This window comes from Pyxicephalus adspersus, chromosome 5, assembly GCF_032062135.1.
Source record: "Pyxicephalus adspersus chromosome 5, UCB_Pads_2.0, whole genome shotgun sequence".
Classification (NCBI taxonomy): domain Eukaryota; kingdom Metazoa; phylum Chordata; class Amphibia; order Anura; family Pyxicephalidae; genus Pyxicephalus; species Pyxicephalus adspersus.
The window spans coordinates 46,994,127-47,019,545 of record NC_092862.1 but is presented as its reverse complement, the minus strand read 5'-3'; the positions used below and the strand labels follow the sequence as shown (position 1 = coordinate 47,019,545).

The following is a 25,419-nucleotide window of genomic DNA, read 5'->3' as shown; positions in this document are numbered from 1 at the left end:
CTAAAATATACAGACTAATCCTGGTTAAAGGTTCACTTTTTTATCTCAACTCCTGTTTGGCAGCACTCAGCATTTTTGTGAATTGAGTTTGGTCAGGCCTCAATTTTTTTCCTAAACCATTCAAACCCATAGAATCTCATATCTTTACACCATAAAGACCAATTATGTAATCCCAAAATAAGAACTGTAAGAGCTCAAGATAACGCAGCAAGTTGCACAGGACTTTTCTCAATTTCTCACATGTTTAACAGGCATTTTTCATCCTTAATAAACAATGATTTGTTAAAGCAAAGGGGGGCAAATAATAGATGCTCAGAGTTAGTGTATGTGTACACAAATAGACATGCATTGCTGATTTTCTATGTGAATACTTTTTGCCTGATTTTAATACTTCGAGCCAGTGACCTAGAATAAGCATACAGCTTTAAAGTCATACTGAAGTCATAATTCTCGATTTGAATACTAGGTCTGGGTCAGTGATTCAGAAAATAATAAAGCCATTTAATCAACATGACAGGTGCACACTTTCAGTGCAAGGTTTCTTTTAACATCGCCAGTTACATTTCATTTTGTTCTGTGTACCATCCTGATCCATTTACTAGCTTAAGCATGTTTTGCTCCATATTGTGCTGGGATGCACACATTCACTTCTAGTGTACTGAATCGAACTGATACTTATTAGCCATTCCAGCCATGATGAGTCATTTCAACATGACCTCATTTCTCTGTGCTGCATGTCTACTTCTCACAAATAGCTAGGCTAAACCTGGAATTCACAAACTGTTACAGATTGCTATGTTTTTACAGAAATTCTGCAATATTTTTCATTAAACATCCCCAGCTAGTATTGTAACTGAGTAATTAAATTTGACATATCCCTTTTGTTCTGAATCTTTTCATCATCTGCATGCGTGCAGTGACTTTACTTAGAATGAGCTGAGCTACGCTAGGGCAAATAATCCTACATTCACATCCAGTGTGTCTAGTTGTGTCCAGATAAGATTGCTATATTTAGCAATCATAATTGCTGTATTGTGTTTGCTGAGCAATATCCCCATCACCAAATGTTAGCAATGTTATATAACACCCATTGCCCATATTGGGAACTGCATTAATGCTTTTCTTTTTGATCTCACCAGAAAAAAAAAAGCCAGCAGTAATCTATAAATAAATAAATAAACCAGCCTGTTAAACCCTTTTAAGAAGATTGTTGACCTAGTGCTGCTTTTGGATGCAAATCAGATCACTGGTTGTTTCTGAAGTGCAGCATAGAGTAAATGTGATGTTGTTCTACAGTGACCTGCTTTTGGCTGTGTGCGATGATTATCATTACAGTGTTTGCTCACTCCCTAACAGGTGCTCGTAGAGTCACAGGTAATGCTGTGTAATGTGCTGTAAAATGAATTTACCAGCTTGCCAGGCTGCAGTCTCCCAGTAATGTATTTCCCAACAACATTTCATCTTTTTACACATTATCCATTGTTTGTCTTTGGCTTAGTGGAACAGCTTTCCTTTTGGCTCACCAGCCCTACACCTGCAGTATATATAGTCACATGCAAAGAATATGCAAAGGTCTGTGTGCAGATGCCTAAAAACAAGAGTAAATGAAATATTGGATGGGGAGGACTAAATATTGTTCAGGTTGCAGAATTTTTCTAGCAAGCTAATGTAACTAGCAGGTAGATAAAATACAAACATTCAGTTCTCTAATAATTGATACATTTTTAAAGCTGAACCCCGAGCAGATTTATAAAGTACATTTTAATTCAGTTCTGTAAATATTAAATCCCTTAATTTTTTATGTAAGAATTGTAAAGACTTGACTTAAACTTAGTATCAGCTTTTAGCAGATCTTGTACCAAAGAGCTTGGAGAGCGGGAGAGAGAAGCAGCATAAGCAGCCAGTCAGTTTCACTGAAATGTAGGAAAGATGTTGAAAGGAGGGAAGAGAAGAGTACCTGAGCTCAGCAGTGTCCTTCTATTTTCACTGTCCTGTCACAGGCTTGGGAAGGGAAGGAGACCTGTAAAGTTTACTAAATTGCAGCAGGAAATAAACAGGTCTCAAAGGGCTGTGTAATATAGCAGATCTATATATATATACCTATTTTAATAAAGGTTATTTTTTACACTTATCACTCCACCTATATTTTTGGTTATGAAAATTTTCATTTTCGAGGTTTATTTCTTGGGTTTGGTCTATGGCACCTTTAGGAGTTGCCTGATGTTTGTAATTGAATTCCATATTTATTTTCCAGTGTTGGTTGGAAATAAAATGTAAACTCCAGATACAGTTCAGTCTTTCAATAAAATATTTTAAGTCAAATGCTGTTTTGCTCTAGACACACCAGGCCTTAATAAAATATCAGAGATAAGGACTGTCTAATAATAAAGTTTGTATTCCAAAAATACTTTTTCATTGTAGGTTTCAGTATAGTTGTTGTTTGAATGCCATTTTCTTTAAGGTTTGGCTTTTAAAAGCCAAGTTAAAGGTAATAGCAGGTTGCGTTGAAGTAAGTCTACACAGCTGGAAGTGCTCAGAGTTGTTATATCAAACAGTGTGGTTAAAATGAAAGTCAGGAGGTGCCTTGCTGTAACCCCAGGGTGATCTTTGTGCGTGTGTGATATTATAGTGTATGAAATACTGCATGCTGCTTAGATGTTTTAGTGTGCTTTGCAGTTTGAAAGATGGGTAGTTCAAAGTGAATTTTCTGCCTGACTTTCTGTGATGTAGTGACCTAGTTAGGAATTTCTGTGCCATTATCTGGGGAATCAAGTTAAAAGAGTTGATATACTTATCTGACAGTTGTGTCATGCAGGATTTCCATGTTAATGAAAAAAAAAAAAACAGTATTTGTATGAAACAATTTCATGCTAGAGGATTCGTTTTAAATTATTTCAGATGGTAAAACTTCTTCACATGCTTAAATTTTTAACCTGTCAAACCAAAAATCATAGTCCCTCTTAAAATGTAAGAGTTTACAGTTCAGGCTGTAGAGGTATAGACTAAGAAAAGAAAACATAGCCTCTGTCCTCGACTGGATAAAAAATAGGTCTACACACACAAGCAAATATAGGCAGGACTTGCAAACTAATGTTTAGGTAAACCTGAAAGAATACCAGTATGGGAGTTTCAAGGTGCAAGCTTTGAAGCGTTCATCTTTATACCAGTGCTGCTTAGTGTCTTCCTGACTTGGACCACATATGTAGGGTAGGACAGAAGACTTTCTGTACCCTACTGACTTCATGTATGTTCTAAGCTAATATCTTTATGTTGGCCCTACAGCCAACATCACAGGATGTCTCCAAAAAGAACCACACCCAACATGATGTTTCTAAAATGGTCTAACAAGCCAACCCAATTGGTATTATTTTTTTAAATCATCAAACCTAAAACCAGTAAAAACAGAGCCTCTTCTCCATATTTAAACGTTAAGAAAGAGAGCGTTGTCACCCCAGTACAGGAAGTCTGGTATCCCGATCCTCTGGCTTTAATATCTCCTAAATCTCCTATAAGTAGGCAGCTCCGGAAAATTGTCAAACAAGGTTATATGCATGCTTGTTTAGGTGGTGACTGAAACCAAAAGATCACCTTTACACATCTAGGCAATTAGCATTCTTTAGAATGAGTTCAGCAATGATAGCTCACACCATCTCTCAGTATAGATCCTCTTAAATACCAAAAAAGACTTAAAAACATAATTGCAAGTTTGGGAGTTGAGTTTGTATGCTTCTAACAGCTTCAAAACACCCAATGGTACCTAATATTAGACGTCTAACAGCCAGCGAATATTTTAGTAACAATACTGTAAAAGTTTACACTTCAATTACAAGTCAATTTTAGTTGTTTTGACTAGATTTCAAAATTTTAGATTACATTTTAAAGAATATACCAAAGGGGTGGGTAAAAAGTTCTTTCTCAAGACCAGCATAGCCAATTAAGAGATGCTTAAGTAGTATAGCCATGAATTCATGGATGTGCCATTAAAGACTTTCACATTGTCATTCAAATTATTAGATAATTTGTAATTTACTGCTATCCAATTCAACTTCGATTTAACCCAGTCAAATGGTAGAAGTGGCGACTTTCAGACATTCGCTATTGTATTCTGAGCTGTCAGGAATTTGTATTTACCAGATAAGCCAGGTTTACAAAGTGGCAGAATCAATGTGTATTAATAAGGCCCTTTTAGTTGATTATGGTAAGTTAACCTGAGTGACAGAATAAAGAAAATGATAAATACTCAACCAAAATCTGCTAACCTAAGGGTAAGACCATCCTACATGATCCAGTGTACTCATTTGGCCTTTTAAAAACAGTAGAGAGGCATGAGGAGCAAACTTGGCAATATGATCTAGCACCATTGCAAAATGGTCATAAAGTTGGCCTCAATGAGAGATTAGGCGAGGTCCTGGAGAGAGACGAAATATCCTCTTGCCTGTTGTACCTGAACATCTTATCGTATGGTAAAATCTTTCTTCCACAGCAGCATATAGCTCACCTGAAGAATTTAGGAAAGTCTGGTAATGTTTGAAAATTAGGCCATGAGTTGAAGCAATAAAGCAGTTTAATGCACATCTAAACCCAAAAATAACCTGTTAGGGATATTGCATTTTACCCTTTTTTAGATGTGGTGGCTGCATTTTTTGTTTTTTTTTTTTGGTCATCTGGTGATTCTATCAGTAACAATGTGTCAAAGCTCAATGTACTATATGTATAAAGATGCAGCTTTTGCAGCCAGATCAGTACAGGAATACATAACCCTTTCCCTCTCCTCTTCTCCATGATACACAGAGGTTGAGTTTACAAGTGACTATGATTAATAGGACAGATACAACAACTTTAGGCAAAGAGAACAGAAAGTTATCAGCTGACACTATTTCTGGCAGGAGCAACAAGTATTAATTGTTCCGTTATCAAACATATATAATAAAATGTATTCAGTAGTATAATAAACAGACCAAATAAGAGGGTAATATACCCTTTAGTCATGAAGATAAACACTGTAAAAAAAAAAGATTAAAAAAGGGCAGACATACCACATTGTAATGTCCCCTCCAGTCTTTCGTTAAACGTAAGCCTATTTGAAAAATGGGGGGACCAAAAATTAAAATTCCGGGGGATCCAGTGTCATTACTAGGTCCTGTAGCTGTCTAAAACTGTATTAACACAGAGCTTCTGTAGAAAAGTTCACTGATGGCTGCTCCACCCCAGGAGGAATTGTTCTCTATAAATCAGTGGTGCGTGCTGCTAGGAAAAGCAAAGGGTTAAGGGGGTGGGGCAGCCAGTTCCACAGAGCTAGCACAATTAATAGAAAACACATTTATTGCACAGGTAAGTATGGTAGGGATTACTTATATATATTTTATTTTTTTTTGTTTCTGGGTCTATGCACTTGATACAGTTGCCTAAAATTGAACTGAAAAACTTTATTTGATAACTTTACTTTTAGTAAAGTTCTAAGAGGAGATACATGAAAGTATAAGGGTAAGAATGAAATTTAGAGTGTTATGCCAGATGACTAATACGTTATACATTGAGCAAAGAACAGTTTGAACATTTTCTATAACAAGAAAAGAGTAATTAAATAACTTAAAGAGGAACTAAACTCAAAATCCCCCAAAACACAAAAAATACACTTACCTTCAATCCCGCAAGTCAGTCCAATCCATCCGGAGGTCTCTTCCATCGGGTCAGACATTGTCCCGGAATCTGTCTTTAAGCCGGCCCTCTGAGCGCCGCCATCTTCACCTCTTCTTATGGGTTCGTCTTCCTATGTCACCCGACCCTGGGGCGAAATCGGGTAACGTACGTTGGGGAAAATTTTTTTTACTTTAAAGGAAATGCTCGGGCATTCGCAGAAGGAGCACCCAAGAGCCTCCCAGGAGACTTTGTGCTCCTATTCATTCTCAATCACCTGAGCGACCCGAGAATTAGGGGCCTTTTTTTGCACTTGAAAAAAAAAAACAACAGAATTTTTACTTTCCATTAAAGGGTTGTCTACCTTTTTATGTAAATTGAAAATTCTGAGTTTAGATACGCTTTAATAATGGTTGGAGGCTGTGGTTTCTGTTGAAGAAGGAGCAGTAGGTTGCCAGAAATTTTATACATTTATCAGAAATTTGATATGAAGAAGTAATGCCTGTTCAGTCGAAATATGTTTAATAATGAAAGATAAAAACAATCAACTTTTTTATGGCCCCTTGAGTCTTTAACATTTCACCTGCAAATCAGCATTACATATCACTTACCTAAGAATGCACGAATGTTGCCATACCTATGCATATAGCTTTATTAAAGCTAGTCGGAGGTATCCCAAAATATTTTTCTGTGCCTTTTTAAATTTAAAGGTTTACTAGTAACACGGGTTTAAATCTTTTATGAGAAGAGCAAAAATTGAAAATGTAAACCTTGGGAGTACTTGGTATTTAGGATGATAATTGACTACAATTACAATGTTCATTTGATGATAATGGCCTTGTATGGAGGACACTACTGTTCAATTACAATAGGAGCCTTGGGTTATTTTTGCCAGCATTTTCAGTGTCTTCAGTGATTGTCAGAATATCCATGAACTGTGTTACTGAAAATGTTAAATGATGCCTTCTATCAAAAAAACAGCTGGATTAGAAAGCTTTACTTTTTTACTGTTTGATTTTTTTTCTTAAATGACTCAAATTGAGCAAATAAGCTGTTATAAACTTTGGTAATTTAAACAGATAGCTGAAGAACTTGAGGACCATAGTAATGAACTCTTTTTTTCTTGGTTCTTTTTCTGATGGCTGTGGAGCATTCTTCACTTTGTCTACCCTGGGATGTTACTATTCCTCATTCTGCATTCTGTAGAAATTTAAACTCCCAACAGGGGAAGTGGGACGTCCTTGTAGTGACTACATGAAATGGGCAATGCTTAATGAACTAAAGAATTAAACACCAGCATCCCTAAGAGACGCTAAAAATAATCTGCTTTAGTGCTTGTTCACACCCCAATGCAAGTGGTGATGTGTGCAAGACCAAGTGGGCTGACACGCTTTTTATAGCTTCACATTGCCTTTTTTGCATTTTTGTTTTCATTGCATATTTTGTATGTTTTGCTGTTTTATAAACATGGGTATCTAAGATGGTCCCCCCAAAAATATTCCCTCTAAGCAGTTCTAGGGACCTGATTGCAGTGCCCTGCTCACTCTGGTATTCAGTGCAGTAGATATGTAGCTTGTCCACTTGACGTTACTGGTTGTGAGGGTTAAATAGCATTGGAAACATCTTCTTGATTGCCTTCAATTGCAGAATTGTGCTGTTTGTTCAGTGTTGAGAAGTGTGTACAAAACACATACCTTACTTGAATGAAGGAAAATTGCCTACATATATTTTACTCTCAGAAATAACAGGGCAAATTTTACCCTTCTATCAACGTCTAAAGTAGTTTGCTTTTTATTCTTGCTTTTAAAGCTTTTTTTTGCTTTTAAATGCTCAAACCATGTTTATCATTTCAAATCCTATGCATTTTGAAGTTTTCTCGGTGTGATGTCTAGAAGCAATTTAGATATTTAAATAACGATGTGTATGCATGAGTATATGCAGTCATGTGATGAAGTGCATCCCATTGAAAATTGTTGATTTTTTTTTATAATTCTATGAAAAGATTTACTTTGATTCAGACCATACCTACAGGTAAAGGTAATATACTTGGATAAAAAAAATATTCAGGGAGAATTTATCTCTATTTATCAAACAAAAAAGGTGTTATGGTGTCCTGTGAGAAAAGTAGGTACAGCCTTGGCCTCATAAGATGGTATTTCCCCTTTTAGCAGACATCACTAGGATATAGTAGGATTTTTGATACAAAAAAAATTACCCACCCGTCTTAAATTTTTTTTTTTTTAAATATTTTTATTTAGGGTTTTACAACAACGGGAAAAGGGAAAGGAACATAAATATTAGGGAGGGGGATACATTACAGCAGAAACAACTGACAATGTAGTAGTATAAAGTAGGAATACAAAACATTGCAACAATTCCAGAAAATAAATAGTAGAGATTATTCCACATATACAACTGTTTGGGGGAAGATATCCCTTATCCCTGAACCCCATCATAAGGCATCTAGGAAACAACAGAGAAAGGGAGAGTAACTTTAAAAATAACCAAAAAGGTACAACAATCCCGGGGGTTAATAATCTTAGACATATCTGATTAACCTGAAGACTGTTGAAAAGTGTTAATGTAACCCCTAAAAACGTGTCTCCTTCCCTGTGATACTACTAAGGGCCAGAGAGCTTTTCTAAAGGAGAGATTAGGATAAGAATAGGGGAGGGGTGGTCAGTGTCCTAATACTATTGGTGTATTTGAGAACCGGTTACTCAAAAGTAAATCGTGTGAGTGCAGAGTAGTGGGAGGTATCTAAGTTTGGTATACCGGGGCCGTGCTGAGGAGGACAACAAATATCAAGACTTCTACTATACTCGGTCTTGCCAAATAGGTTCCTTATACAAATATAGTCACTAACAGATGATGGTGGGCCCAGGTGCAAACATATTCTGCCGATGTAAGAAACAGACCAATAAAACCATGTATTACAAAATTTTCGTAGCGAGGAAGTCAGGTCCTCCATATGGTGTATCTCATTGACCCTTCGCAGCCACAACTGATTGGGGGGCAGGTCAGAGTTCTTCCAGTATGCAGCAAAACAAGAATTTGCTGCCACAACCAGGTGTCTTAGCACTGAATTCTTATACATTTTTTCTGAAAACAGGTTGTGTTGTAGAAGGAAGAAGGTTGCCCTTCTGTAATCTGACAATCTGTTATCTGTTGGGCAATGTCTCTGACCGAGGACCAGAAAGCAGGACAGTCCCTATAAGTAGGATGGATCCAAATGCCAATTGGCATCGCCAACATCGACCTGATACCTCGGGTATACGCTTGTGAAGTTTCTCTGGAGTGAGGTACCATTGGGATAGGATTCCTGAAACCTATTGCTTATGGGTGATTTATGGGTCCATTTCCGAGTTTTCAGTTTCTGGTCCTCGGTCAAGGAGATCCCCAAATCCTTTTCAGAAAAATACGATGGGAAAGATGGTGGGTGGGAATCTTGTAAAAGAGTATAAGGTATAGATAAGGTATGTCAGATACCCCCTTCGCCCACGCACAGCCGTTAAAACGGAGTGATGTGTCTGTCAAATAGTTCCGGAGGTGCTAGGGATCTGAGATAGTGGGAGAGTTGTGCCTCCCTCCAATAATCCAATCCAAAATCCTGAGACGCTGAAGTCGGCTCCGCTCTCCCAACCCACCTCCGTGAGGTAAGGAAATGAAATGCTCTAGAAATTCCCCTTGTGAGCAAGTTAGTGAAGATATGGTCCTCCAGTCCCGGTGGAAAGACTGGGTTACCAAGGATAGGAAGTAGCGAGGTTTTAGTAGGCAAAAGACCTAGTTTGTGAAGGTATCGAGAGCAAAGTTCCCAACTGTTATCCCAGTGTGGGGTGTGCTTTAAGGTTGGGAGCAGCGGAGACCTGCATCCATGGTAAAGAACACAAAGGGAGGGGGGAGGAGTATCGTTCTAACATCACCCATTGTTCGGGTCTGCCATTGCACAACTCTGGTTATGTGAGCCACTTTATAAAAATGAAAAAAGTTGGGTACTCCCAGCCCCCCCCAGCCAGCTTTGACCTCACCAGTTGTGATCTACTGATTCTAGGGGCCTTTTTGTGCCAGATGATACTACATATTTTTAGCAGAGAGAGTCTTAAAAAATGAGCTAGTTACCCTAATTGGAAGAGTTTGAAATATATAGAGGAACTTGGAGAGGACAATTATTTTAATTATATTGATACGTCCCATCTAGAAGAAGGCTTTTTTGATCCCACTTGTGAAGGTCTTTTTGTAAAGAGTCTTTTAAAAAAAAATTTTTGAACCTTTCTTTCACTTCAAAATTCACAACAACATTTGGATTCAACAACATAGGATTCAATAAGAGTTTTGGCTAGGCCAGTCTATAAATATCCATCTTTGTTGGTGTGCTTTGAGTTATTATTGTGTTGAAAGATCCATTTTTGCTTTAACTTAACTTTTTGACAGAAGGTCCCACATTCTCATATTTTTGAGATATATTGCAAAATTCATTGGTGACCCAATAACTTTAGACAAACTACTCTATATTTGCTTCATTATTCCAACTCATTGTATCAGAAAGCCAATTTTTTTCCAGTATTGTTAATGACATACTGTAGTCTTGCTCTAATGTTCTTTTTGGACAGCAAAGGATTTTTCCTGACACACAGACTTGCACAACCTTCCTTTTGAGGGCTCTATAGAGCCCCATAGATCCTGGCATGATGACACCATACATGCCAGTAGCAAAGTGAACACCAGACCAATAATATCTGAGATTTAAATAAATTCATGTTCCATCTACTCCTAAAAGAGAAATATTAATTAGAAGCGTTACAGAACCCTTAATCTGGAACATATGATTATATTTTCATGGATTTTGAGTCGTAGGCAATGTGGAAGTGTACTTTTCCAATTGACAAATCTGCATCTATTCAGATTATGATAAGGAATACTTCTTTTCTATTTTATGAGTGTGTTTGTTTATCTATGAGCATTGCTTGAATTGGGCGTTTTAATGTGTGCTTGTTCAGTTATAAGTTTAAAAGATGAGCAAAATCCATGGGGGTATTTGACATGACACACTTCACATCAATATATGTACATATGTGCATGTGTGTGCAGGGGGAATATCAACCATTGTTATAAAAAATGTAATAAAATAAAAGAGCTACTTATGTATTTCTTCCTGTGTACAGTAAACAGTGGATGGGTGCATTATCATGTCAGAACTAACAGAAAATAGTGAGCTACCAAATCTCATTCCAAAGCTCCTTAATCTAGCAGCCAGGGATCGTAGGCATGCATATTTTTATGAAATGATAAGAGCAAGCCTCAGAAACACATTGGATACTCATCATGGTATTGCTTGAACCCTTATATTGGAATAAATACTGTTTCTCTGGCATGGTGCTCCTGTTTTTCCTGTTTGTCCTCCAATTAATTTTGAAGTGACCCACTAGGTTCAGCTTGTTTTGGGTTCCTAAACCTTTACTATTCCTGCGGTAATGTGGCTGAAAGTTGGGGTGTAAGCTGTGACTTTTTTTTATTTGGTGGATGGGAAGCTGAAACATAAGCAGACATAATGGTATTTCTTTTTTAAAGAATCTAACAAGCATGTTGGGTAACATTTTGTTTTCTCTTCGCAGAAACGTTCTAAAGGTCAAATTCTCCTTGATAAAGTGTGTGAACATTTAAACCTGCTGGAAAAAGATTACTTCGGTTTAGTGTACAGAGACTCTGAAAATCAAAAGGTAAACCTTTTACAAATTCAGAAAATGTGTTTTTTTTTTTTTTTTTGTTAATAAACATATGGTAAAGGAAATGTCTACTAGAAATTCTGATGCTGATTGTCTGTCAGTCATGCTGATTGTCTGGCTTCAATACTTTGCAGCAAACTTAATCCATGGATGAGGTAGGAGCTTTAATATGTTTCCATCCTGCCAGTAACATACTTCCTGTCCTAATGTGACAACACACACTCCTTGCACTGCATCTGTGGTGGCTGCTTTCCTAAATAAACCCCCCCCCCCCCCTTTCCTTATTTAGCAAAACGTGTGAGTTACTCGGTGAACAGGCATTGTCTGCCCTATAATCAATCAATCTAAAAAAGTTACATAATATGTATATAAGTTGCACAACATTATATTGTGCCTTCATGCTGTTTCCTATTATATTGAATACACTAATAACACTTTTTATGTCCGAACATTGTTAGTAGGAATTGCAGCTGATAATTTCACCTCTTTCTTATTAATATGGTAACTGACGTTTTTAGGGCAATTTCCAAAATTACACTTTTTGTAAAAGAGCTCAGCTTTCACCTTCACCTCCACCTTCATCTAAACATAAAAACATTTTTTATAAATATTGGTAAAAATTTTGGTATTACTGTAATATATTTATGATCATACAATTTAAACTTTGCTATGTCTGCTATAACAAGGAACTGACAAAGAATAGCCAGTGAATTGACAATAAATAAATATCTAAATACATACACACACGCCAGAGATAGGTTAAGGCTGCATTTCCTTACTGACTGCATAAAATGATGATGTGATCTCAGATTTGAGATTGAAATATTTAATTTAATTTATTTTGAATCGTTAGAAGCTTCCCATTTGAGTAAGTGCCCTCAATCTGCACAGTGGACATATACCTTTCATATTCCATAAGTCATGGGAAAAGAGCAAAGCCTAAGGCAATCCATAACAGCTAGTAGGTGCATACATAATTTTAAAATAATTATAAGCTGGCCTTTGTTGCTCTGTCTCTGCAAGTTACTCCAGCGTTCAAGCTGATATTAGGTATTCATTCACATAGCGAGAACACCTTGTTACTAATTGCATTTACATATGTATGAACCAATAAATTGGAATTTTCTTTTGACAAAACTCATTCTAGAAGAACAAAACATTCTTTAGAGGTTTTCACTTTCAGTACAGTTATCCTTTTACTAGGACATTTACTGCCTTCTGCTACAGTAAATACAAAATAAATTTAGATGGCTTCTTGTCAAGCTAAATCTTTTGTTATGCAAATACATTTTTAAGGGGCATCACATCACATAGAATTAATACATTTTACTGGAGCGTTCCTTCTAGAATCCATTTCTTTTTGTGGATGAAAATTGCATGTTAAGGTAACTTATGTGTGATTGAACCATCTATGTCAGTTTGACCTGTTGTCATCACACAGTTTTTTTCCAATGAGGAATGTTGTCATAATTAGTAGACAGCTGATTTTTAAAAAAGGATTAAGATTGCATTGGAAACTTTTTTAAATTAGTTTCAGATCCTGGAATTGCTCTAGACTGCCATGTTTTGATTCTGTATTGATTAGATTAAATGAAAATATCCAAATTTTATGATCTGAATAAAAAGTATTGCGTTCATACTGTAATGTTCACATGGTAACATATCTCCCTAGTAAAATCTTATCTCTTTACTATTTGTGGTTCATTATACATTACAATAGTCTTGATTTTTTGTTTTCTGTAACCTTTTAGAACTGGTTGGACCCTGCTAAAGAAATCAAGAAGCAAACACGAAGTAGGTCTTATAGTTATCTTTACTATTTTGATTATGAATTGTATTGACGTTTATTCAGTTATAGTAATATAGGTTATTTCATATTACTTTGTGATTGAAAGTGTTTTCCTAAAACATGCTGTCAGACTTGTTATAAATATGACTTTCTGGGTAGTTTTGAGTGGATTGTTAAGCCAGGCAGAAATAAAAGAAATTAGGTTTGTGTTAAGGGTGACTGTACAAACCTGGCAGTCTGCAGCACACCAAACACTATAACAGCCATAAAATGTTTCATTCTTGATCAGAAGTGTTCATACCAGTAGTGTACATACAAGCCTGGCTTTATAGCTCAGGATTCTTTACCCTTTGTTCCCCACCACTAAAAGGTTCCATCCAAAACCACCTATCTTTTGTACTGGCCCCAAGTATTTAGCTAGGACAAAAACAAGCTTCTTTATGCAGAACACAAGTTAAGCTCGAAGACGTTCATGTCAAATATCATTTAAATATCATATTCTAATAGCAATACCTATAGAAGGTATTAAATTTAATCAAAGCCTAGACTTTGATAACAGGGTTAGATACAATACACAAATCCAGCTGTTTAATGTAGTGAACATTCTTTTGAAAACTCTTCTCATTAGGCTGCAGCCAGACAAAGGTATATATTATGTTCTTTGTTATTATCCTGTGAAAAAGGATAAGACAACTACACCATATTTTGTGTATTTTTTAGGCTGCATTTTTTAAATCTCCCCCAGTATATCAATGTGTGCAACAACAAGTATTACAAAGACACCAAATGATCAAACTGAGAAGTTTAATATTCTAAAAAAAAAAAAAAAAAAGTATATACCTATTTTGAATTGATGCCAGCAATATTATTGTTATTACACAGTATTTATATGGCACCAACATATTACGCAGCGTTTACAAAGTCCATCAAAGTCTCTCAAAGGGCCTTACAATCTTATGTCCCTACTAAAGTTATGTCTGGTAATACAGTCTAAAGTCAATTTGGGAAGCCAATTTTCTAACTGCATGTTTTTTGGATTGTGGGAGGAAACCAGAGTATCCAGAGGAAACCCACACAAACAGATAGTGTCCTGGACGAAACTGGGACTTAGCACTACAAAAGCCAGAGTGCTAACCTCTGAGCCACCGTGCTGCCCCAAGTTTTAAAAAAAAGAGATGGGACTGGAAAATTTGCATAGTGCAATTTGTGTAAAAAAAAAAAAAAAGTTAACTGGGAGGGCTCCCCAACATAAAAATGGTGATGGTGGAGGGATACTTCTCTGTGAAAGACTGCGTGGGCAAATAAGGCAACGATGTAATTCACCAAATAACGTTTCTAGATAGAAGAAAGCAAAATATTTGAGAATTTCATCATATGGTGTACATAATAATAAAATATTAGGGAATCTAGAGAAATAAAAAGAACAAAACCTTACGAACACGTTTAGTTGCTGGTTTAAGAAATGCAGGTAAAATGTGGTCATCTTTTCTGGGCCTGAGCTCATTTAAGATTGAAACAAAGTAAAAAAGTGATGATGATCATGGTATGGCAGTGCATTGGTGCAGATGGTATGTGTAACTTGCACATCTTGGAAGCCACTATTCATGCTAAGCAATGTAAATAGTTTTGGGCATATACAAATGCTACCATGCAAACAATGTATTTTTCATAAAAGATCTTTCTTTTTCAACAAGACAAAGCAAATTCTGAATTTGAATTCTGCTTGTGATACAACAGCCAGCTCCATATTGCCTACATGCACACCAGACCTGTCACTCATTGAAAACATTTGGCCTATTATGGAAGAAAAATTTAAGATAAAGACCCCAAACTGTAAGCAGCCAAAATTCCCTATCAGGGCAAAATTAGAGCAACATTTCACTTTGAAAAGTGAAATGTTGGATGATTAAAGTTAACATAGCTTCCCCTTTATCACAAAGCTTAGTGAATTTGCATGTTGTGACATGAATTTTCACTTATCCTAATAAATGAGGTAAAGTTGTGGTGGGTATTGACATCCAAGCAAACCTGCCCCCCCTTCACTTCAATTCATCTCATTTGAGAGGATAAGTGAAAATTTACAGGCTCTATTCCTTGGTTGTATCTAGGTTATTGTATTGATTGCTTCACTCATAACATATATATGCTTTTTGAAAAGTGACACTGTAATGCATTGCTATTTTGTCCTATCTCTTCATGTTGGCATGGTTATAATTATATTGCAGCACTGTCATTTTTTTTCTTTATTCTTAGCTGTTATCGGCCCAAATTTCTCACATGCACTGCATCCTTCCCAGCACCATTTTCACCCATCACTTTTATTTTCACTCAGATCTGGATCTTACCGCTTCTCTGTACAGAGTAATGACCTTGCAGCTTCCAGCATATTTCCGCTACAGCCCTGATGAAAGTAGTTTTGCAACATGCTGGGTCTCAAATGAGCTAATACTTGGTGAAATCTAGTGTCTTCAGACATCTATGTCTTTTGTTTCTTCAATAACTGAACAAAAGAATGGGTGCAGGAATTTTGAGAGTTAATATTCAGCTGTAATAGGAGTACAAGGCTTCTATGTTTTTATGTGTTTTTTTTTTTTTTTTTTGCAGATGGGTCCTGGCAGTTTTCCTTTAATGTTAAATTCTATCCACCAGATCCCTCCCAGCTTTCAGAAGACATAACCAGGTATTTGAAAAACAGCACATTTACTATTTAGTTTTTATTTCAGTCCCCTGATCTTGTGCTAGTTTGTTTTTAAATGGAATCTACAATGTTCTTTCTATGTGTTTTCACAACTCCAAACAGGCCTTATGACTGACCGAATAAACAAATTTTCTTGTTTTTTATGTATATTTGGAATGGAATGTATGGGGTCCCAGGTTTCAGCTTGCTCCTTACTGCCAGATTTAAAACTTTTAATATAAAACTTGATGGCATCAGTAGATGTCTAATTGATGGGTTGAAAATAAAACACATATATTTATTGCTTATATGGCCTTTATAGAAAAAAAGTAAAGATAAACCACCCACCCTCTTACTGCTTGATGATCAGTTACAAAATAGTTTCAATATTTGTTAAAAAAAAATATTATAGGAGTATCAGGACTAATATTGTCATCATAATTTTATTAGCCTTTCTTACTTATATTTTTTTTATTTAGGTGTTGCTTTTTATACCTCATGAATTTTCTCTTTTTTATTTTGTGGCCAATGATATATGGTACTATTTACCATAATTTTCATTTTTTTTATCATCCAACAGACACACATCTCTTTTTTTTTTCTACATTGACATGAAGTAATTGATAATATTTACTAGCATATAACACTCCTGTTGACTATTTAATACTTTTATCCTATTATATGCAGTTTTGTGACTAGGAGTAAGTTTTTGCAACAGTTGGGATTAGGCAAACAGCTTTTCAGTATAGATAAAACGCTTACTTACTATATTGTATACAGGGCATGCATTGTAACCCATAGCAATTAATCCTACAACTTCTATTGCTAAGGTAGTTCTAGACTGCCAATAAAACATATGATTAGTTGTCATAAGTTAAATTAATAACTGGTCATTGTATAGTAGTTTCAATATTATTTATGGCAGGCTCAGCACATAATCCTGCTTCAATTATTTTTTAAGTCATTTACTTGGCTTAAACATTTTATTTCATTATAAAAAGCCAAAAAGTATATAAATCCAGCTTGTGCACACTTATGATTGGTGAACTTAGTCCATGATATATTTAGCTGATGTTTGCTGAATGAACCCTAAATGCCGGGAATTCAAGGTTTGCAAGTTTTATATCCCTTGAATACTTTTAAAGATAAATTTTGATACTGGGTTCTTTCCAGTTTTTGTGTTTTTATGCAAGTTTCTGTGGGGGGAAAAAAGACATAGGAAGTTGGGCATTGCCATGAGGGACATTGAACAATTCCAATAAAAATTAAATAATGATTGAGAAAATAACGAACAGAAAAAAAACAATGTATATACTGATTTTTTTTCTTTTTATTTATTTGGGTCCCCAGAAGTAAATTAATTGTATATGAACATAGTGCTGGCAGGACTTTTTAAGAATCCTCTAAGTTTTAGCCATTAATTGTTCAGATTTAAACAAACCAACCCATAATATTTACATGGAGCCAGTCTCGTATTTGCCATTTTATGTGTTCTTAAACATTCGCATCGGCGACTGTCCAAAAAAGTTCATGAAAATGGCAAATGTCAATCTAACTTAGTGGTGAACACAAGCCTTACATTCTAAAAGTAACAGTGACATCATAGCTGTGATGCCCATAGTCTGTGGGGAGACTAGAGTTGTGGGATTGACCCAGCAGCCCATCTGCTACAAAAGATATTCTGATGCAGGAGGAGTCACCAATCACAAGGAAGAACAGCAGGGACTTGTATGGATTACAGGATATATAGATTCCACAAACAACAAACAAGACTTTAGGGTAATATATATATATATATATATATATATATATATATATATATATATATATATATATATATATATAAACATACCATAACTCAAAAAAATGTCAATTACCTCACTTTTTTATTTTTTATTATAGTTTCATAAACAAACTTTTTACTTAAAAGCATTTCAAACATAAGCAAATAAATGCCATTTAGTAAATGTTTAATTCTTACCTCGATGCATTTCGAGGATCTAGTCCACTTCTTCAAGAGGAAAAAACATTTTTGACCAATTTCAGGAAGCAATCAACCTCATGGATATATGATCCCCTCAACAGTAATGGCATTGGAGACAAGGAAGCATAAGCAGGGCAGGCTCCACTCCGCCCACAAGGGTCGATCTTTTAAAAAAACTACAATGCCAATATTGTTAAGGCAATCATATATACACGAGGTTGTATGCATTAGGAGCTTGTATATTTGCTATGCCAATTTCAACATTTAATATGTTCCAAACTAAATTGTATTTTTTTAAAATAGACAATGTTATTTTATGTCTCTTTTAGGTCTATTTTTTTATTTCCATTTTCCTATTTTATTTCCCCCCCAAAATTATTTATTATTTAAACCTTAATAAAATACTGCAAACCCAACAAGGAGCAGTAACTTAAAACCAGTAACTAACAATATATTACTTTGACTCAGGTAAACTTATTTATTATTGAGTGTAGCATATAATTTATTTTCCTAAAGAAACATTTTAGTGTCATACGTACATGTTTGTTTTATTACTCTTTATGTTTTAACATGTAATTTTCTTCTTTTAGGTATTATCTCTGCTTGCAGCTACGAGATGACATAATATCTGGGCGTCTCCCTTGTTCCTTTGTTACACTGGCTCTCCTAGGATCCTACACTGTACAGTCAGAACTTGGTGACTATGAGCCTGATGAATATGGCAGTGACTATGTCAGTGAATTCCGGTTTGCACCTAACCAAACAAAGGAACTAGAGGACAAGGTAGTGGAGCTTCACAAAAGTTACAGGTGAGTTATTCATAATTACAGGATTTCCCCACTCTGATAAGCAAATAAACCACTTTAGTTTTTTATTATCTATTAACCTCCCTGTCCAAAATTCGGAGTGTGGCTTGGGTGAATTTTCAGTACCAAAAGCGGTAACCCTGATTCCACAGGGTGGAATTGCCAGGGAGTTAGAAAAGCTTACCTGGTAAGCGGTGCCCGTGGCGTCCTTCAGCGATGCCTGGAAACCTCCGCTGGCGATGCTTGGCATCTTCCCCTGGCAAAGCCTGGCATCTGTGGAACCTGGCAATGCACGACCAGCACCTGCGTCCTCGGCATGTGAACGTTGGGAATGCGAGGCCAGGGAATGCAGATGCTGGCCGGGCATCTGCATGTGAGCCTGGGGCTGGGAGGTAATAAATCATTTTTTAAATGTACTGCTTACACATTTAAATACTTATAGACCAGTATTTGTTTTTGCAGCATCTAGATCACCTCCATGAATCAACAAATCTCTTGCACACAACTATGAATTCTGCCAATACCCACTTGACCCTTAAAGCACAGGTCCCCAACCCCCGGTCTGTCTGACAGGTGGGCCGAGACCCTGGCTGGTGCACCCACCAGTGGGGTCAGGAGAAGGACCCCACTTGAGGGGGTCGCACCGGCCAAAGCCGCGGACCACTTCTCCTGGAGACATTGCAGACTCATGGAGAGTGGGCAGGTTCTGGCATTATGACGTCACTCTGGGGGGAAGTTGGGGACTACTTCCTTCAAGCATATCTAAACCTCACAACAAAATTGTATATATTTCAGCTTACCAGTGCTTACATGGTGGTTCATTAGTTTTATTTTTCAGGCTAAGAACATTTTCTGCAAGTAAAGGATTATGATCCTGATAAGAAAGAGTTGTGGAAATGAGAAAGTTAGCTGAACTGATATACGAAAATTTTATCAACTGTCTGTGTCTTCACCACCCCTTCTCCCAATGCATTGAAGGTGACAAGAGTTAGTGTTGTCACCCTAGGACAAAAATTATGCTACTGACAAGATCACCAGGTTAAAATTAGGCAAAAGAAATTGGGCACCACATCTGAGTACTGGTAGTTTTTGCAATACACTAATACACTATTGTTGTAAAGCTGTGTCTGAATTTTTCTTGTTTGTCAAGAATATGTTAACCTGATTTGGTAAAACAATCTTGTAAGAAGATGAAGGATGGTAGAGAAGAATAGTGTCATGGTAACAGATTTTGGCTTTCACTGTTGAGCTACACAGCCTTTGTTTAATTTCTTTCATTTTTTGTGATCACAAAACTGTAGCATGTAAAAAGGCAACTTGATTGTTTTTTTTAAACAGAAGACAAAAACAACTTTAAAATATCAGCTAAAAATATAGCTCTTTTTTGTTTGCCAGGGACATTCTGGCTCATTTAATTACAGAAATCTCCTAACTAGTTGTAGAATTGGGATTTCTTGTCCTTTGTTGCCAGGAATGCTTCATAATGTGAATCTTCTGGCTTTGTGTGAACTAATAATAAAACAAAAACTTGCCCCTGGTTTATTAGGTCACACCATCCCAAACTATTCCTGAACTTTATTCCCACGGTCTTGCGTGAGCTGTGAGTGTGGCTTTGAATGTGACTGTAATACACAATTTAAATTTCACTGTAGCATAAGTTGGTTCCAATGCACTAAATTTAGATAAGTAATTTCAATTTCTTGTTTTTTTAACCTGTAGTCAGCATTTGTTATAATTGTAAAAAATTGTAAGCAGGCAGGTTTTTTATGACACTGAAGAGGTGATATCCCTTCTGCATTAAAACCTAATTACCTGCCTTTTGTATAGTTCATAGTCATCTTAATCCTGTGTAATAATATGGTGTAGATAAGGAAGATAGACAAATAAGATAGACGCTTGTCTCTAGAAGACATTGTAGAAAGTTAGCTGATGTTGATGTCCTCTCCCCATTTTTTTCATAATTAAACAGAAGAAGACAGCCTTGTACTCAACATCAGGAACATCATGGTTTTTATGTTCTACAGTTTATTCTGTAGGAGTATGGAAAAGTCACCATTTGAAGGCAATACAAAAGAATAAAAGCTATGCCTTATTGTAGCTGCTATGTGCTTTCTTGTTGTTTGTAACACCTGATATCAAATTTGAAGAAACTTCACTTGACATTTAAAACTGGAGATTGCTATTTCTCCATTTAGTGTAGTGGTGTTCTTGACATTTTATTTGTTTAGATGCTGTTACATTTTTCCTGTAGCCCGGATAGTTGCCTATGTTTATACTCTGGAAAAAGAACATGACATTTGTCTTGTTGAAAAGCTACGTTCATGGTAGTTTAGGTAGGAAAATGCTCAGGAACATTTTGGCATAGTTTCATATGATTGACAAATTCTGGGTACTGTTTACTTGTCTACATTTGTTGCTGTGTAGCATGGGGCTAATGATGAATTCATTTCAATTATATGTTTGTTTCACAGCAGCAACCATATTTCTCTATAGTATATTAAAACTGATTTTTTTCCCCCGCAGAGGAATGACTCCTGCTGAAGCTGAAATGCACTTCTTGGAAAATGCCAAAAAATTGTCAATGTATGGCGTAGACCTACATCATGCTAAGGTGATAATATTAACACATACAACTGCTTATTTTCTTGTCCTAATTTATTGTGTAGTCAAAGAGCAAGTGTATTGATTCTCATATCTAGAGTATTAGATTGGGCTAGAAATTAACCATTAGGCACCGTATTTACATCTGTAACTTATTTTGTCTTCTGTTTACAAATGATTTGTGTATTTATTGGTGAATGTTCTATCCTGTGCTCTATTCTTTTCCTGAATTTTGTCATTTAGTTACGGTTTTCTGTCTATTGTTGGTGAAGGAAAAAATTATTTTTAGAAAGAAGCTTTACATTCATATGTCATATACAAGAACAAGGAAAGGAGTGATTGCAATGTACTCATAGCAACCAGACAGAATTAATATTGTACTAGCTTGATGGCAGGAAAATTAATTCTTCTTAGATTGCTATAGGTTTATAGGTAATACAGTTTGCTTGTTGTGTTTTTTTTTTTTTTTTTTTTATTTTTACTAAAGTAGGTACGCACACCAGATAATTATTGCCCAAGACAAATGGTTGTGTTCATTTTGGGGGGGAATGAAAGTAGCATGTGTACAGCAATCCTCTGACGTACGTTAATCTGACCTCGAGGACCTACATTATACATAGAAATGCGTTATTGACCATGGTCTACAGAATGTGTGACTGTATACTGTCCCTTGCAGCTTTGCCAGCCTAGGCCCCATCTAATATGCTATGCAGAAGTCTAGCTCTGCCATTAAGATGTACCTAACATTTATTCAGGTGTAAGTACTGTATAAATATGAATGGGAGTACACAATGAAAATTTACCATTTTATAGTAAACCATAACAACTAATCAAAACTCTGCTTTCGCCTAAATGCTTTCAGTAAACTGGAATTGGATTACCTGTTATGGCTTACTGCATTTTGCATGCTATTCAAATGTTTTCTCTTGTCCCTCTGTGGATGCTTTGTTGAAGATGCATTGATTTACTGTAAGAGTGGCAGGACATGACATTCTAGAAAATAAAGAATACTTAAGACAAAAACGTTTCCTTAACAGACCAACAAGAGTAGATAAATATATTAGTCTTCAAAATGATTTGCAGTTTTTAGGCCCTTGGGTTTAATATTGACTCAAGCAGATCGGCTTCAGTAAACTAAGCAGAGCTGACAGGAATCTCAAATTGCTTTGACACAGTAAGATGGGAAGCCTACAAAATATTACAGCTAAGTGTCACTTCAGGAGTTTTCACTCTCTGCCCAGCAAGATTATATTCCTTCTTGTAACAGTTCAGTAAGTTGTTATTATGGAGAAACATTCTGCATTTTAAATCTTCCGTATTCCCTGCTTATAGTTTTTAATACTTTCTGTTGGTGACAGACTATGAAATATCTCTGTAGACTTTGGAATTAAATTCTGTTTTGGAGAATAAAGAATCTTCTATCATCTTTTACCAGTTAGGAAAATAGAGATATATTTTTTTGGCTTGTAAAATGTTACCTGTTATTATGATACCATGTAATTTAGCCTTCTCACGTCAAATGTACTCTGAACAGGGTTACTCTGTTGTTCTTTAATGCTGAACATACATGCTGGGACAGAGTGTGAGAGCAACAGCAAATCTCCATAAAATATAACAGGGATAATACAGAATGATTAATATGCAGAGAAGAATATTTTGTGTCTGTTGAAATCAAAGTAAGCAATCTTCTGAATTCCTGGTTGATTAATTAAATAGTCCTTTCTTTATTATATTATTGTAATCATTCAAAATGAACTTTTAAATTAGCAGAAAAAGGCTAATGAGGGGAAGAAAATAGTGTTGTAAAAATGTCAGCTTTATTTAGCTGTCTTTTTTTTTGGCAGAAGCATTCTGTGTAAATTAAAAGACTGCAGTTTTGCAAGTTAGTAATTTATGTTTATATTGTTGATGCACAATTGTTTTTGATTGGGGGGAAACATTAGTGTGGAATGTGCCAGTTTGAGTGGATATAAGCACAGCACATTCACTGTGATCAAGTGATTTAACGTCTCTGTTTAAAAATAAATATGTAGATCTGGATTAATTCTTTGGCAAGCAGTGATTCCTACAGGACATAATATTAGTATATGGGCCAGTGGAAGTAAACACAATGCAGAGCAGTGGACAAAACAGCCTAAACATTCGGCTGTGTGTCAGATACAATTTTTTTCAACAGTTGTAGCTTAAGCAAAGGAGTTGCCGACCTGCAGAGTTTAAGCAAAACCAAAGCCGGAGAACTTCCCTATCCGTTCTCCCTCGCAGGCTATTTTTCCTTCTTCTGCTCAGTGACGATCTTTGGTCATCTTGATTGGCCATGCCAGGGTGAAGTAACTCCCACGCATCCATCCCCGGCACAACCGGGATTCCTCCTTTTCATTCCCCTTTTCATCTTCTTCACATATTCCCAGCACGGTCTCTTTCTGCGATAACCACCTGTCTGATCCTTTATTATGTATAGTGTGATTTTAGTTCCCCTTTAAGTATTAAGGTGTCACTAATGTCATAATATCAGCAAAAGCATTTGTTTTACGTCTTAGCAACATAAATACTGCATATCTCTTGAAAAGAACTGCATATGCGTAATGCCGGTGGCTACAAATTATGCATTGATTTGGAATGTCTATATGTATGGCCACCCCCATTGCACTGTAGGGAGCTGAGACTTTTGTTTAGCCAGTTTTGCTATTTGTTACAATATGAATCAAATACAACACAGAAGGATAATTACTTGCCAACCAGGCTTTTGCCAAATGTGTTTGTAGAGCTTCTGAAGCCACTGCCAATGTTTTACTTTGGCATTCAATGAGAAGTTAGAATTCAAGGTTGAAATAACACAGACAAGTCCAGTTATATGTTTTGAAATTGTCTTTTTATATCTGTCTCCTGTATTTTTCTGCATAGCAGGACTGAGGGTAGGGAAGGTAAATAAAGTATTAGGATCATGTTGGGATCTGCTTTATTGTACAGGTGCTGAAAGAAGGAGAATGCATTTGCTGTTGCTCCTGCACTGTCCAGTAAAAAGGCTGTGAAGTTTTGGATTGTATGTTCATAGGTATTCTGTGTGTGTTAAGCAGCTTGCCTGGAGATCTTTGCATAATTGTTTTATATATTTTGAAAAGAGATACTTTAACGGCCACCCTATTATGTATTTTATTAGATGTTCATGTAATGTTAAAATACAAAAGCTTTAATTTGATTTCCTAATTTTCAGGATTCTGAAGGAGTTGAAATAATGCTTGGCGTTTGCTCCAGTGGCCTCTTGATATACCGTGATCGGCTACGAATAAATCGGTTTGCCTGGCCAAAGGTTCTGAAAATTTCATATAAAAGAAATAACTTTTATATTAAGATTCGCCCAGGTGAGGTAAGTTGATATATCTAACTAGGTGTATGTAACAGCGTAGTTATCTACATTCTACACTATAACCAGTAGACTTTTGTAAATTAAAATATTGTGTAAAGGTATCTGCAATCAGCATATAATATGACATTTTCCTATATTATATTTAGTAGATACCTTATTCTAACTAAAAGAACTTGGCCAAGCAGTGTACATGTGCAAACATTAAGTTGACAGCACTCCTTGTTTGGCAGATGACCCCATCCATGTATTACAACTCAAATCTATATTCTGAATACCATTCTGTTGGTTTATTGTAATCAAATTTCAAAATATCTACACTTTTGAACATTTTGTGTCATAAAAAATACCATATTTTTTTCTACAATTATTATGAATTATTAGTGATACAAAATGTTATCCATAGCTTTCATTCTGTAGTAGGAATGAAAATAATTCATACCAGCTGATAGACATATCTGATTGTTCTCTGTGTCCATCTGTGTTATCAGTTCTCAGTCCTCCCAAAATATGTTAAATGAAATGGTAATGATAATCCTGTATATATTTTAAAAGCGGTCTGGTTTATTGGGCTATTAAAACTTGATTTAAAAAACATGGTTTACCTCCCACTGTTTGTTGCACATTGGAACAGTACACAATTGTGTGGTCTTTTTCTGTTATATAGTCGGGGAAAAGTAAAATGTTTCAGGACAGCTGCTGAATGCACTGACAGTGACTTTCCACCAGTACTATCTCAGTCCTGTTTAGAGTTCATTTGATATGACAGGCATTGAAGAATGTGGGGGGAAACTCCCACAAAAATTGTTCTAGTTTCTAATTGATTTATTGTTGATCTCTG

General features: G+C 35.9%; 1 protein-coding gene across 20 annotated transcripts in view; it reads left to right on the top strand.

The window, feature by feature from the left end:
* EPB41L3 (erythrocyte membrane protein band 4.1 like 3) overlaps positions 1-25,419 on the top strand; it is a 131,592-nt gene that overhangs the window by 65,949 nt on the left and 40,224 nt on the right. For all 20 annotated transcript variants that reach the window (XM_072411392.1, XM_072411391.1, XM_072411388.1 and 17 more), the window contains exons 4-9: positions 11,250-11,354; positions 13,112-13,154; positions 15,754-15,829; positions 18,401-18,619; positions 21,140-21,227; positions 24,429-24,581. In XM_072411392.1, coding sequence (XP_072267493.1) covers positions 11,250-11,354; positions 13,112-13,154; positions 15,754-15,829; positions 18,401-18,619; positions 21,140-21,227; positions 24,429-24,581 — 684 coding nt within the window. The remainder of the gene's footprint in view (positions 1-11,249; positions 11,355-13,111; positions 13,155-15,753; positions 15,830-18,400; positions 18,620-21,139; positions 21,228-24,428; positions 24,582-25,419) is intronic.